The following is a 12,557-nucleotide window of genomic DNA, read 5'->3' on the forward strand; positions in this document are numbered from 1 at the left end:
GCTCCTCTTCAGCTCTCGTCCTGTGACTTCTGTCTTCTGGATCATATGTCATTCACAATTTTCAGCCATAAATCTCGTGTTGGTGGCTCTGCCTTAGTACAATCTCTCCTATAATGTCCAACGTCTAATATACATATACCTCTCCCGAATCTTGCTAGCATAACGTTAGCTATTAGGCTAACAGCCATCTAAGGAAACCTGATGGTTTGTAGTGATTGTTTCAGCTATCAAACTCTCAGGTGCTGCCGGAAAAACAAGTTAATGTTTCTATATTTTGATCACAAAACAGGTAAATAATATATGCAAATGTTATTTCTAACAGTTATTGTTTTTTCCCTGGCAGGTGATCAGGATATAAGAGGGAATAATTCCCTTCAAGGTGTCTGTAATCAAGAATTAATTTCCTTCCATGTCTTCCATTAATGTGCACCTTGTTGGGTGTCATCCTTTATGTATACAGTGCACCACAGTTAGGAACAGTTCACCCAGAAATCAAAATTCAGTCATCAGTTTCATAGTCCACAAAACATTTCATTGCAGCATTCTCCTACACAACTGAAGTAACTTGTTTAAAACGTGAAAAACAACCCAAAGAAGTCGGAACAGTTTGGCTCCACACAGCTCGTCTGGTGTAATTCAAGCAAAATGATTTGAAAAGATGTTAATTAAACCCCTTTTAAAGCCAGAAACTTCATTGTAGCCGCAAAGCTTAAAGAGTTAGCAGGCAAATCATCTAAAGTGGGTGTATAAGCTCAACCGTCTCCCCACATTGTAAATATTTTTCTGATTTAAGTCCCTACAAGGATCTGCTGCGAAGCTCCAGAAATGTTGTGTGGACTAAAACTTCACCTGACTTTCCATCAGCATGCAGGAACGAGACGATGACTGGATGCTTTTATTTGTGTACTTTCATTCAGTGCGTTATATCCATAAAAGTTAAAATAAGCTCCTCTCTCCCACAGAAAGCACTGCTCCTGAACGCCTCGCCGGTCGTCCCACCTTTAATTCTGTGACTTTGTGACATCACACTACGTCACCATGTCACACATGTGCATGATTTATGCCTCGCGGCTAAGTTGGGTACGTAAGAATTGATTTAGTGCAGCTGCTCTGGTGTCGGCTCAGACGTGTGTGAGCTGACCAATCAGAAGAGGGTTTGTGTTCAGGAGGAGGGGCCTTAAAGAGACAGCATGAGAACACAGGTATGTTTTCAGCATGTCCACCTGTTCTATCAGTAACACAAAATAAAGCTATGAACCTGAAAATGAGCACAATATGTCTCCCTTCATGGTATAAAAAAATCAAGGTAAAAACAGCTTTATTATCATCTGTGTCGCTAACTCAGTGTGAAGGCTGAACTCTTTGTAACATCCCCTCCAACTCATCCTGTTGGATCACTTGTGTATCGCAGTATAAATACTGCATCATACATCAGGTCGGCACTGCGCCGGGAGAAGACGGGCTGACAGCTCGGAGACTTCAGCTCCTCCATCACAGAGACGCTGCTGCCGTTTTCCAGAGACGTGCACACGAACAAATGAACTCCACTTTAGTGTAAAAAACGACACCATCCACCCTCGTATGCAAACTTATACACACCCAACTAATCCTGCATCACACGCACAATCTAGGTGTGTTTTAAGGTGATGGGGTTTCATTTAAAATCAGCACAAAAAGTGAAATGCTGAGTTTTGAAAGTTGCAGGGAGTGTGCGAGCAGGAAGGAGAGTTGGTCCGGTGGAAACAGGAGTTGGACCGGCCGCGGTGCAGCTCGATTTTATGGCTCTTCAGCCACGGAGGGGTCGTCCTCTCTAAATTTATAGTGGCAGCGTGTTAACATTTTACAGCTTTTTTTGTGCATTAGGACAGGAATCCTCGCGGCCACATGTTCTTGGCACGGCACACTGAGTAAAGATTTATACTGGTGGAGGAGAGTGTCGGCCTGTAATACTGAGAGCTTTACATTCGCTCAGTAACACAACAGACTCTGACTGCTGCAGCTCACTGCAGGTGTTGTAGTGTGATGAGAACAAGTTTGTGCTTTCATAAAGACAGAAAACAATGATTAAAAGATCTGAACAAGAACTGATCAATATTACAAATAATTTAATCCCTATAGCTTCTTGTAAAAAAGGTTGCTGGCTAGTGTCTCTATGGGATTCAATTACAAGGGTCAGATTCAAGATTCAATACCAGATTGTAATTTCTACCACTGGGGGACTTTCAATAAAAACAACAAAAACAAAAGACGGAGTTTGAAGATGTTGTGAAGCAGCGTGGAAGCTGTTGTCTTCATTGCTCAGTTCAGTATAAATCCATTTACATGTCTCTGGTGGGAATGTTCACAGATGAGAACATGTTTTAAAGTGTTATTTGCGTTTTGTCCAGCGACAGGCGACTAAATCAAACGCAGCGTTACGATGATGTTGCAAAATCTCTCTGATGATGAAATGTTACTGATTATAAGGAAAAAAGAAGACTGGTTCCTACTTTCTGCTGCAACAATGATCCCTCCAACACGGATCTCATTTCAACAAACAAAGTGATGCTGCGTTCACTCATGTCGATGATGAAGGATGATGGTGCAGCTCAGAGTCAAATCGCTCTCTGGTGGATCTCCATCCAGTCTCCTCCCAGCTGCTCTGTAATAGCTGTTTGTCTCAGTGCTCGGACGAACTAACATCCTACAGACGTTTAAAACTTCTCACCATCTCACATAACCGCTCCGCAAAATAATCCGCCATTTTTAAAACTTCTTCCTCTTGTCCTGTGGTCGTGTCTCGCTTCTATTATCTGCTTCACTGTCCGCCACGACCACCAGAGGAACAAACACAGTGACTGAATGTGTAGTTTCTGGATTCTTCTTTGTGCACCAGTTTAAAAAACACGGTAATGTCGGACCTCACATGCTGGTTACTGCTGTGCTTCACAACGTTGGTTCCTCACAATCCCTCACACTGCCTATTTCAGTGAGTTGTCAACAATTCTGCCAAACAGTAATTCAAATAATTTTCAAAGGCCTGTTGAGGTAAAGACAGCCGGTCGCTCACAAGACAAACAACAAAGATTACAGTCATGCTGGAATAAAATAACAGCACCACATATTTCAGGTTTCTCTCTCTGACTCCTGAGATTGGTCCTGAATATAATTGATGATAACCTGCATCTTAAAACTGGTTTCTACCCAACATCAAATTGAAAAAGCAAAAGACAAAAGGGATAAGAAAGCTAACCACGACCACAGAAGAGAGCGACACACCCACAACGCAGGGCGACACCACAGTATTGTCGTAAGGGCGAATTATTTTGGCCGCGATAGTCGTGAAGTGTAAATGTGATGTTGTGACAGCAACCACAGCAGAGGACAGTCGTTTCTCACTGAGGGACGGGGGTCACTCCTGCAATCAGAACAGCCTGAACTTCATAATGAGGCACAAAGCTAACAGGATTAGCAGTTTGCTGAGAGATCTTTTTGTAGAGAGAGGGAGAGAGAGAGGGAGAGAGAAAATCATCTTGCAAACACAGGCCCAGATTTTAATAAGAGAGCCACCGACACATGCTCCTGTAATCCTGCAGGAGAGCTGATAAATCATTAAACGGGCGCCAAATCCTTTCATCCTGTAGATCGGAGCAGGAACAGCTACGAGGAGGATTACATCAGCGACGAGGACAAAAAGATTAATAGATATCTAATTAAATAATCGCTACCTAATTCCAGCTATTGTCTCGGCATGCTGAAGCAGACTTCAGTGCCCTTGAGTCTCGATCGGCTGCTGCAGGACGGATGAGAGCGGCGGCAGAACGAGCAGCGCTGGGACCGACTGGAAGTGCACACCTGACATCTTTCTCCAGAGTCTGATCCCCGCGTAAATCTGCCGACCGGCCGGTCAGAACATCCCGGGGCGACGGGGGGACATGAGATGACAAAATGTTCTGTACAGAGGAAGAAGTTTGAATATTTCTGCTCTTGTTCTCTGGACGGAACATGATGTTCACAAGTTTTTCACTTTACAAAATCATTTTTAACAAGTGACCAAGAAAACGTATCTTTAAATTCAGGTCGTAGCCAAATATGTATAAATTATTCACGTATATAAAAAAAAAAATTACACTCTCCACTCGGATATGTGCAGCATTCAAATTTCTGCAGCCGTGAGTACAATCACCAGTTCTTCTCTGTCAATCAAATAATGGAAATAATCACTCAGAAATCAGAAGTTAACGAGAGAAACTCCACAAAACTGCTGATTTTGTTTCAATTCTCGGATTCAAACTTTTTCTTCACTATTCTTCACTTCAGAGGATTTAGGAGGATTTCTATCTTGAATCACCAGAAACTAAGACTTGTCACCTTGGAATGAGTCTTATCTCCACAGACAGCCACGTTGCACCGCCATGTTGCACCGCCACGTTGCACCGCCACGTTGCACCGCCATGTTTCTGCAGCAGCAGAGTGAACAAACCAAACATTGGCTCCAGAGAGACTTTCATGTCTTGTGTAGCAGCCAACCAGTAGCAGTGCCGTCACGTTTACATTAGATTCTTTGGCGAGCAGTGACTTTTTCTTACGTACCAGCGTTTCTCACCTGAGTTTACCTGATTGATCTACGTCAAAATGGCTGCTGTGAAAAATTTCTACTGCGAACCAGGTCGACTCTCCATGGAGGTGAAACTTCTCTGAAGCTGAGAAAAGCGTTGTAATAATCAGTGACATCATCAGAATGTAAAGTCTGTGGGCTGAGTGGGAGGTTGTGGGCGGAGCCAGCAGGGGAAACCCTATTTTGCATATTCAATGAGCTGCATAACCAGGAAGTAAACGTGCAAGAGAGAACTTTTCTTTAAGCGAGCAGCTCTCATTGGTCTGAACTTGCACCATATTCTCATCTGGTTTCTGGTTAGCTATTTTCTAATCTGCACCAAAACCAGCACCAGAACACAACATATGCTGGTGACCAGCAAGACCAGCATATGATGTGTTCTGGTGCTGGTTTTGGTGCTGGTCTGTGCTGGTTCTTCCAGCAGGGCAGACGTACAGTGATAACGGAGGTGTTTGCACAGACACACACAGTATCACTGATGATATTGAAAGTGGGTCTTGTGTGATCTGTGAACAAAGTGAACACAAAATGTCCAACAGAGCTTTTCAAACTTTTTTCCTCACAGACACTTGAACCCAATATTTATCTCTATCTGGATCTTCTCCAGGTTTTAAAGTGAAATCACGCAATGTTGGCCAACTTGGGCCTGGACCGCTGACAGTTACTCAGCTCAGACTGACCAGCTGTGGTTTCATGGTCAATATCTCATCAATCCAACTCAATTTAAGATGATTAGAGATTCCAACCTAACTGCTTAGTTAGACGCTTAATAAAGTGATCTGATGATATTTGTGTTTACAAGCTGCAAATCATTTAATCAGAATATTATTTAACCGACACACGAGGTCTGTCACTCTGTGAAGCATCTAAACTGCTGGATATATAACAGATGAAGTTAATGTTTCTTTTCCAACTTAAGGGAGAAAATTTCAAGATGGACCCACATCCAGTCCTTGGAGTAATATTCCTGTTTCTGGTTTGGTTGATTTGAAAGATGCCACAGACCTTACATCACTGTTATGTTGCTGTTTCAACTGATTTCACCATTAACATTACATTTATTGAGTTTAATTGAAACTAAAAATGTCTTGTTCTACAAACACAGTAAGCGGTAACGGATATTGGCTTCGTCTTTGTCGTCCGTGGAGAAAAACACCAGACTCCCTTGAAAAATCACTCAATTTTGTAAGTTGTTGAGTTAGGACACACTTTATAAATGTTGTGAAACGCCGTCTCTGACAAATTGTAAAGCATTTCAGCCTTTTTGCAAATTCGGCAAATGTTTCACATTGATTTCTCTGCTTCTTCCTGTTAAAAACATTGTGTGTGTTTACTTTCATATCGAGCAGTGGAGTGAGATCCGATCATGGTCAACTGATGTTGACATGCATGTTAATACTTCTATTTCTAATGCAGTAACAGTTTCGACCCTTTCTGTTCACCTGCAGATAAAATTTTAATCCTGACAGAAGCTTCCAGTCCAGAAACAATGTCAGCGGAGAGGAGAAGAGGCCTGGTCTTTATATTATCTCATGCTGCTATACCTTCCTTGATCCAGCAAAAGAAATCAATTATCCACCCTAGATGGTAAATTCTATACGGCAGCCTCGCTTTTTCTCATTGAAGAGGGGAAGCTGAATGGTTCTGCCTGCAGGGGCGGGGAGGGTAAAGAGGAGCGTATTGTGTGCCTTTATTCAACATCTGCTTGTAAACAACTTTATTAGATTCTCCCGGCGGACCCAGACAAATACCCCTCGCCTCTATTGTGTGATGCTGCCTCCACACACACACACACACACACACACACACACACACACACACATGCAGCCTGCGCTCCCGTTGGCTGAGTAGTTTGATTGCCGGAAGCTAATTCTTCAATGTTAACTAGGAGGAGACGCCGGGCGGGTCCGCTAACGTTAACGGCCTCGGACAGGTCTTTTGTTGTGGGGCACACGCAGCCGGAGCTAATTGAAAGCCCCCCCCCCCCGACAGAGAACGAAGGAGGGGGCAGGGCTGCTAATTTGATTAGAGGGCTTTCCTCTGTCTGTTTGTGAGCTCTGTTTTTAATTTCCTGTTTGTCTGCAGATCTTAAATAAACATCATCATGTGCAGGGTGAAGTGTCTGTTCTCTCTTGTCGCTTCTGGACTTTGAATTTTTGGGTGAGCACCCGAAATTGAACACATCTTTTGTTGAGGTTCTCTGTCTCGCAGGCGGAGGATACCTTTTGTTATTTTTCATCAGTGCCTGAGGCCATTTTCTCTCTTGTCAGGATAAATCCTCCCTCAGTTGTCCCACTTTTTCATTCTCACTCCAACTCTGTCCTCTTTTTTTATTCTTCTCTTGGATCCTGAATGCCGTTCGTGTCGCCTCTCCAGCCGCTGAACCCGAGCAGCGTGGCCGTCTGTGACCTCGTCACCCATCAACCTGCTTCACCCGTTACCCTCGTCTCCTCTCTGTCCTCCTCCATCCACTGTAACCTCAGCAAATCTCATATAAATCACTGTTCGAATGTGACTTTTATCGCATCTCAAAACATGAAAAAATGTTTTTCTATCATTCAAGTTAATGCTGTTTCCCCTTTTCCTGTTTATGTGACAATAAGGTAGAATAACTCTTGTTCTCCAGTTGAGTTTTGGCAAGAAGGAGTTGCCTCTGCCACTGCACAATCAAAACAGTTTTCAAAAATGGGGTTCCCCGGTTTGCAAAGGACCCCCAGAAAGCTAGAAACAGCTCCAAGCACTGTGAGATTTTTCTGTAGATGGTTTCTAACTCTGTAGTGACAGTGCTGAAGCTCTGAGTTGGAAGCATAGACATAATGGTCGTAAAGCCAATCAGTAACATCTACAGGTCGAGTCCACAGAGAAGACACCTGCTCGCTGTGTCTGACTCAATGAAAACACACCTGCCACCGGGCCTGACATCTATTCTGGGGGGGAAACCCTGCAGTACGATTCAAAGACCTATTAGGAGGGGTGATAGTTTAATCTACTGCAGAGCCGTTATCTGAATACAGAGTAAATCCAGCACACACTTTAATTCTGCTGGAACTTGAATGGCACACGGCCATCTAAAGTCCATTTGGAGCTAATCATAGTGGAAAATGTTACTTGTGCTTTGTTAAAGGGATATTCCGGTGTAAGTTTAATCCTTGTTCTAATACACCGTGAAACTGTGTTAGACTCCCTCTCGAGAGATCAAGTTAGCAGACCGCTAATTTACGGAGTTTTATCAACCTCAGAAACGACCGCACGACAACAATACACTGCAGTAAATGGATCCAAATATAAACCGCCACCAAAAGCCACAAATAATGCTCAGAACAGCACCAAACTTCAGCAACAGTACAAATAAGGTCTCAGCACATAGTCCGGGGCATCTAACCTCCGCTAGCTTAGCTGGATTTCTATTGTGAAGCTAAAAACAGATTTCAACTCTCCTCCATCAGCTTCCGGGTCGGGGAAGTCCCGACGCGACGATTACCGAGTGCGGTTAGAAATGCTCAATTCCGTTCTTTTCCCTGTCCGCTCTCGATAATAACTGTTATAAACTGGCAGGTAAGACACATATGAACTTTGATTGCTTTTCCATGGAGTCATAATCATACATTTTCATCCATGAGCCGCGGAACTCTACTGCACTCGTTAATCGACTCGTCGGGGCTTCCCGTCAACAGGAAGCTGCTGCAGAAGAGTGGTAAATTTAGTCAGCTTTTCAGTAGAAATCCAGCTAAGCTAGCGGAGGTTAGATGCCCCGGACTATGTGCTGAGACCCTATTTGTACTGTTGCTGAAGTTTGGTGCTGTTCTGAGCATTATTTGTGGCTTTTTGGTGGCGGTTTATATTTGGATCCATTTACTGCAGTGTATTGTTGTCGTGCGGTCGTTTCTGAGGTTGATAAAACTCCGTAAATTAGCGGTCTGCTAACTTGATCTCTCGAGAGGGAGTCTAACACAGTTTCACGGTGTGTTAGACCATGGATTAAACTTACACCGGAATATCCCTTTAATAACCTCTCGTGATACAGAATGGAAACCAACACAGAGGCAGGATTGGCACGACTCGATGAACCGTTTGAATAATCTGAAGGAACGACGGCGTGAGTTTGAAAGACTCTGAGAGACTTTGTAAGATGTGATGAGATAAATAAGAGTGCGTGCTGCGTGTGCTTCTCCAACAATTAAGAAGCGAAGCTGAAGGCTGGTTTACACTCAACTAAAGAGTGGCATGTATGTGTGGTATCAGCTCTGAGTGAACATCTGTCGTCTCAGCTGCTCCGTCTAATTGTCTGGTGTTCAGTTTGATGTGAGACTCGTGTTTTTCTTTGGCTGGAAAAAGAGCTTCAAAAACCGGAGCAGCTACACAGAGAAACACTGGTGTTTTATCTCACTAACCAACAAAAACAGACCCATCTCACACATCAGGGAAGGAAGCCCAACACATCTGCTGATAAGGTGACGAATATCAAAAAGATGCGCTTCGTCTCTTCTATTAAAAATAAAAGCCTGAGCCTGATTAGCTCCGTAAAGTAAATCACCCAGAAAGACGCTGATCAAACAACACATCCTCAGATTGTTTCTTAAAAGATATCTGACAACATTTAGCCCCATATTAGACGTTTTGTGCAGCTTTTTATCCCTTCTGTTTGTGTTGATTTCAAAGCCGTGCGCTGGTAAAACTTAAAGTAGAGACGGATCCACAGAGGCAGATTGATCCGTCTTTGACATCCCTAACAGCAGATATAGATAACTGTCTGACGAGTGAGGAGATAACGACTGAGATTGAATCGCTGTTCCACGAGCTGCACTGCAATTTTAACAAGGCTGCGTTCTCTGTGTGTATCGAGTGGAAAAAAGTTTGAAAATAACAATGCAGATGACAGGAAAATGACTTTGTTTGTTGCTCAGACGATATGAAGGGAACACTTTCCCCCCGCGGTGGGAATATTTCAAAAATCCGTCTGAATCCTGGAGATAGCGCGGTCTGATAGGAAACGACGGCGTTGGTATGTTTTTATTGCCATTTGATCAAACGCAGCGTGCATTTGCAGCATTTTAAGAGCGCCCTGACTCCACGAGATGAGAGCAGCGTCTGATTTAACTCCGTGTGAAAAAAAGTCAAACTGCTGTTCAGTCAGAATGAGAACTCGGCCGTTTATCTGGTCTTTACGTCGTTTGTTGTTTCAGATGCTCGCAGCTCAGATCTGCGTTTCTGTCCTGTTACTCAGCAGAAGCTCGGAGGCTTCCAGCTGCAGAGAATCAAGTATTTAACAAGACTATTATATCAAATAAAGTCTTCATGAGACACATTTGTTATATGCTGCTGATTAAATTTGGATTATTACTTTCTATGGACGTCTATAAAACGAGACATTGCAGTTCTTCAGGTTTACAACTAATTAAACTTTGACTTCTGAGGATGTTACATCTGACCGGCTGGTCGGGGTGTGACTGCACACCTCTGACTCAGGTGTTTCTCTGCTGCTCCAAAAGGATGAAACAATAAAAAACTGCACTGAACAATGTTTTTTTTAAATCAGGAACGGGTCAGTGACAAGTTTACTGACATGTCGCTTGGACATCACAACTGAAGTGACACCTTTAGGGGCGTTTTCACACCTATAGTTTGTTTGCTCTGGTCTGAATCAGGGACCAACTTGTTACGATGTTGCATGTTGCCTCGAGTTTGGTTTGTGTTCACACAGCAGCATTTACAAGCAGACCAAAATGTGTGATGCGCGAGGAAACTGCTCTCTAATTGGTCCAAATTCGAAAACGACGCAGCAATTCAGCTGAATTTAGTACCGAGCAGACAGGAAGTCAAGCACTGAAACAACAACAATATGTCATCCGGTTACTTTTCAAAATAAAACACTCCGTTTTGACAACAGCACACAAATCTCAAAAAAGAGACAAACACAAGCTCTTCTGATGATCCTTCGGTCGGGAACACTTCCTGTTGTTGTTTTTATAACAGAGGCGTTTAACTGCGGTCGCGAGTGATCATGTGATTACCGCGGGAACTCCTCGGCCTCGCGACGCCAGCTGTCTACCGTACTGCGCCGTGTCTGACTCAAAACGCAACTGGTGGCGGTTACTGGACGGCGGAGCAAAACACCTGACCGGGCCGTAACGCAGCGGACACGTATCCAGTGGAAATTCGGGGTTAAGCACTGATGCTTCCTGCAGTTGGGTCGGATCGAGGTTGGATCATGTTCTCACCACAAACGAACTGTACCAGAGTTTTGTTTGGAACCGGACCGAGACCACCTCTTCAACAAGGTCTCGGTCCGGTTGTTTTGGTCCGCACCCGAGTGCGATTGATGTGTTCACACCTTCCCAAACGAACTGCACCAAGGGGGTAAACGCTCCAGGGTTCGATTTAACCGAACTAAACAAGGCAGGTGTGAAAACACCCTTACTTTCCTGATCGCATGACGTCACGTTTCAGCAGCGACAAAGAAGCAGTTAGCGGTCGAGCCAGACAGGAAGTCAGGCGCCGGAACGCCGTAGTGCATCCGATCAATCTCCAAAATAAAAGATCTGGTGCCGACCCGAGCTCTACAGCACAACAAAGTCGGATAAATCAACAATAAATACAATTAAAACAGACAAATAACTAAATGATTTAACTACTGAGCCATGTTAGAAGAGCAAAACAGTCCAGGTGGGATATGAAGTCGTGTGGAGGACGGAACAAAACAGCTGTCAGGTAACAGTGACGTGCACGGTGGATTCAAGGAGTTCAGAAATATGTCTTGGCTAGTGGTCGCGGTTGAAACTGATCTGACTTTAACATCTCTAACAGCAGATATAGATAACTGTCTGACGATAACGACTGAGATTGTTCCATGAGACACTCTGCAGTTTTAATAAGGCTGCGTGCTCGAGTGGCAAAAAAGTTTGAAAAAACAACAACGCAGATGACGAGAAAATGACTTTGTCTGGATGCTCGTGTTGTTGAGTGACTGAATTCTCGACCACTCGCTGGCTGAGGGCGTTCAGGCCGTTTGGGGGCGAATAAACACAAAAGATTTTAGACTTTTTTTTACAAACCTGATTCTGAAAAAAGTCTGGCCGCGGTGTGAAAGATTAATTAAACAGAGTGTGACAATTTGGCTCAAGCACTCTGTCTTCACTGGAATCACTTTTACTGATTATCGTGTTTTGGTTCTGAAGCTTCTGAGTTCACGAGTTCAGCTGCAGAGCTGCTCGTAGCTGGTTTGGTTCTGATACATCACACGACTCTCAGTGAAACCTCGCCGCTGTTCGCCCTCCTGGTTCGAGTGTGTTCACAGTGAGAGAGCAGATAATTACAGACTTTCCTCTGTAATCTGCCCCCCGATGCAGCTTCATGTTGTCGAGCAAAGAAACAAGAAGCAGAGATTTCACAGAGCTGCTAAACGATCTTCTCTGTTCCTCCTTTATAGTTGAATCTCCGTCGAGCTGAATTCAGATTCAATCAATCAATCAATCAATCAATCAAAGAGAATCGACTTACGAACACACAGGTTTCCACTCTCGTAGAAGCCGGGGCAGCACTGAGAGCGCCGCCGGTACATCGTCCTCACACCTCTCCTGTACGCCGTCTTGTAGCTGATCCTACACACACACACACACACACACACACACACACACACACACACACACATATATATACACACACACACACACACACACACACACACACACACACACATATATATACACACACACACACACACACACACTTGATCAGTTTATGTGACAGCATTATAAAAACTAAACACCACCGTCACTTTGTTTGCCTTTGAAAAACGTTAAAGTAAAACACACGTCTCACGTTAACTCAGTATTGACGATTTGTCCTTTTTCTTTATATCGACATATATTTTCTTCAGACCTTCTGGCACCAAAACATTTGCTGAAAACTTTCAGGCAACGCGTCGTGTTTCTGCTGCTGCTGCTGCTGCTGAGAACGATGC

The 12,557-nt window shown here is 43.8% G+C and overlaps 1 protein-coding gene across 1 annotated transcript in view; it reads right to left on the reverse strand.

The window, feature by feature from the left end:
* The window catches only part of LOC115579671 (multiple epidermal growth factor-like domains protein 11), a 147,427-nt gene that overhangs the window by 90,834 nt on the left and 44,036 nt on the right, over positions 1–12,557 (reverse strand). Inside the window, exon 5 of the mRNA XM_030413250.1 lies at positions 12,095–12,195. Coding sequence (XP_030269110.1) covers positions 12,095–12,195 — 101 coding nt within the window. The remainder of the gene's footprint in view (positions 1–12,094; positions 12,196–12,557) is intronic.

Source organism: Sparus aurata, chromosome 4, assembly GCF_900880675.1.
Source record: "Sparus aurata chromosome 4, fSpaAur1.1, whole genome shotgun sequence".
NCBI classification, from domain to species: domain Eukaryota; kingdom Metazoa; phylum Chordata; class Actinopteri; order Spariformes; family Sparidae; genus Sparus; species Sparus aurata.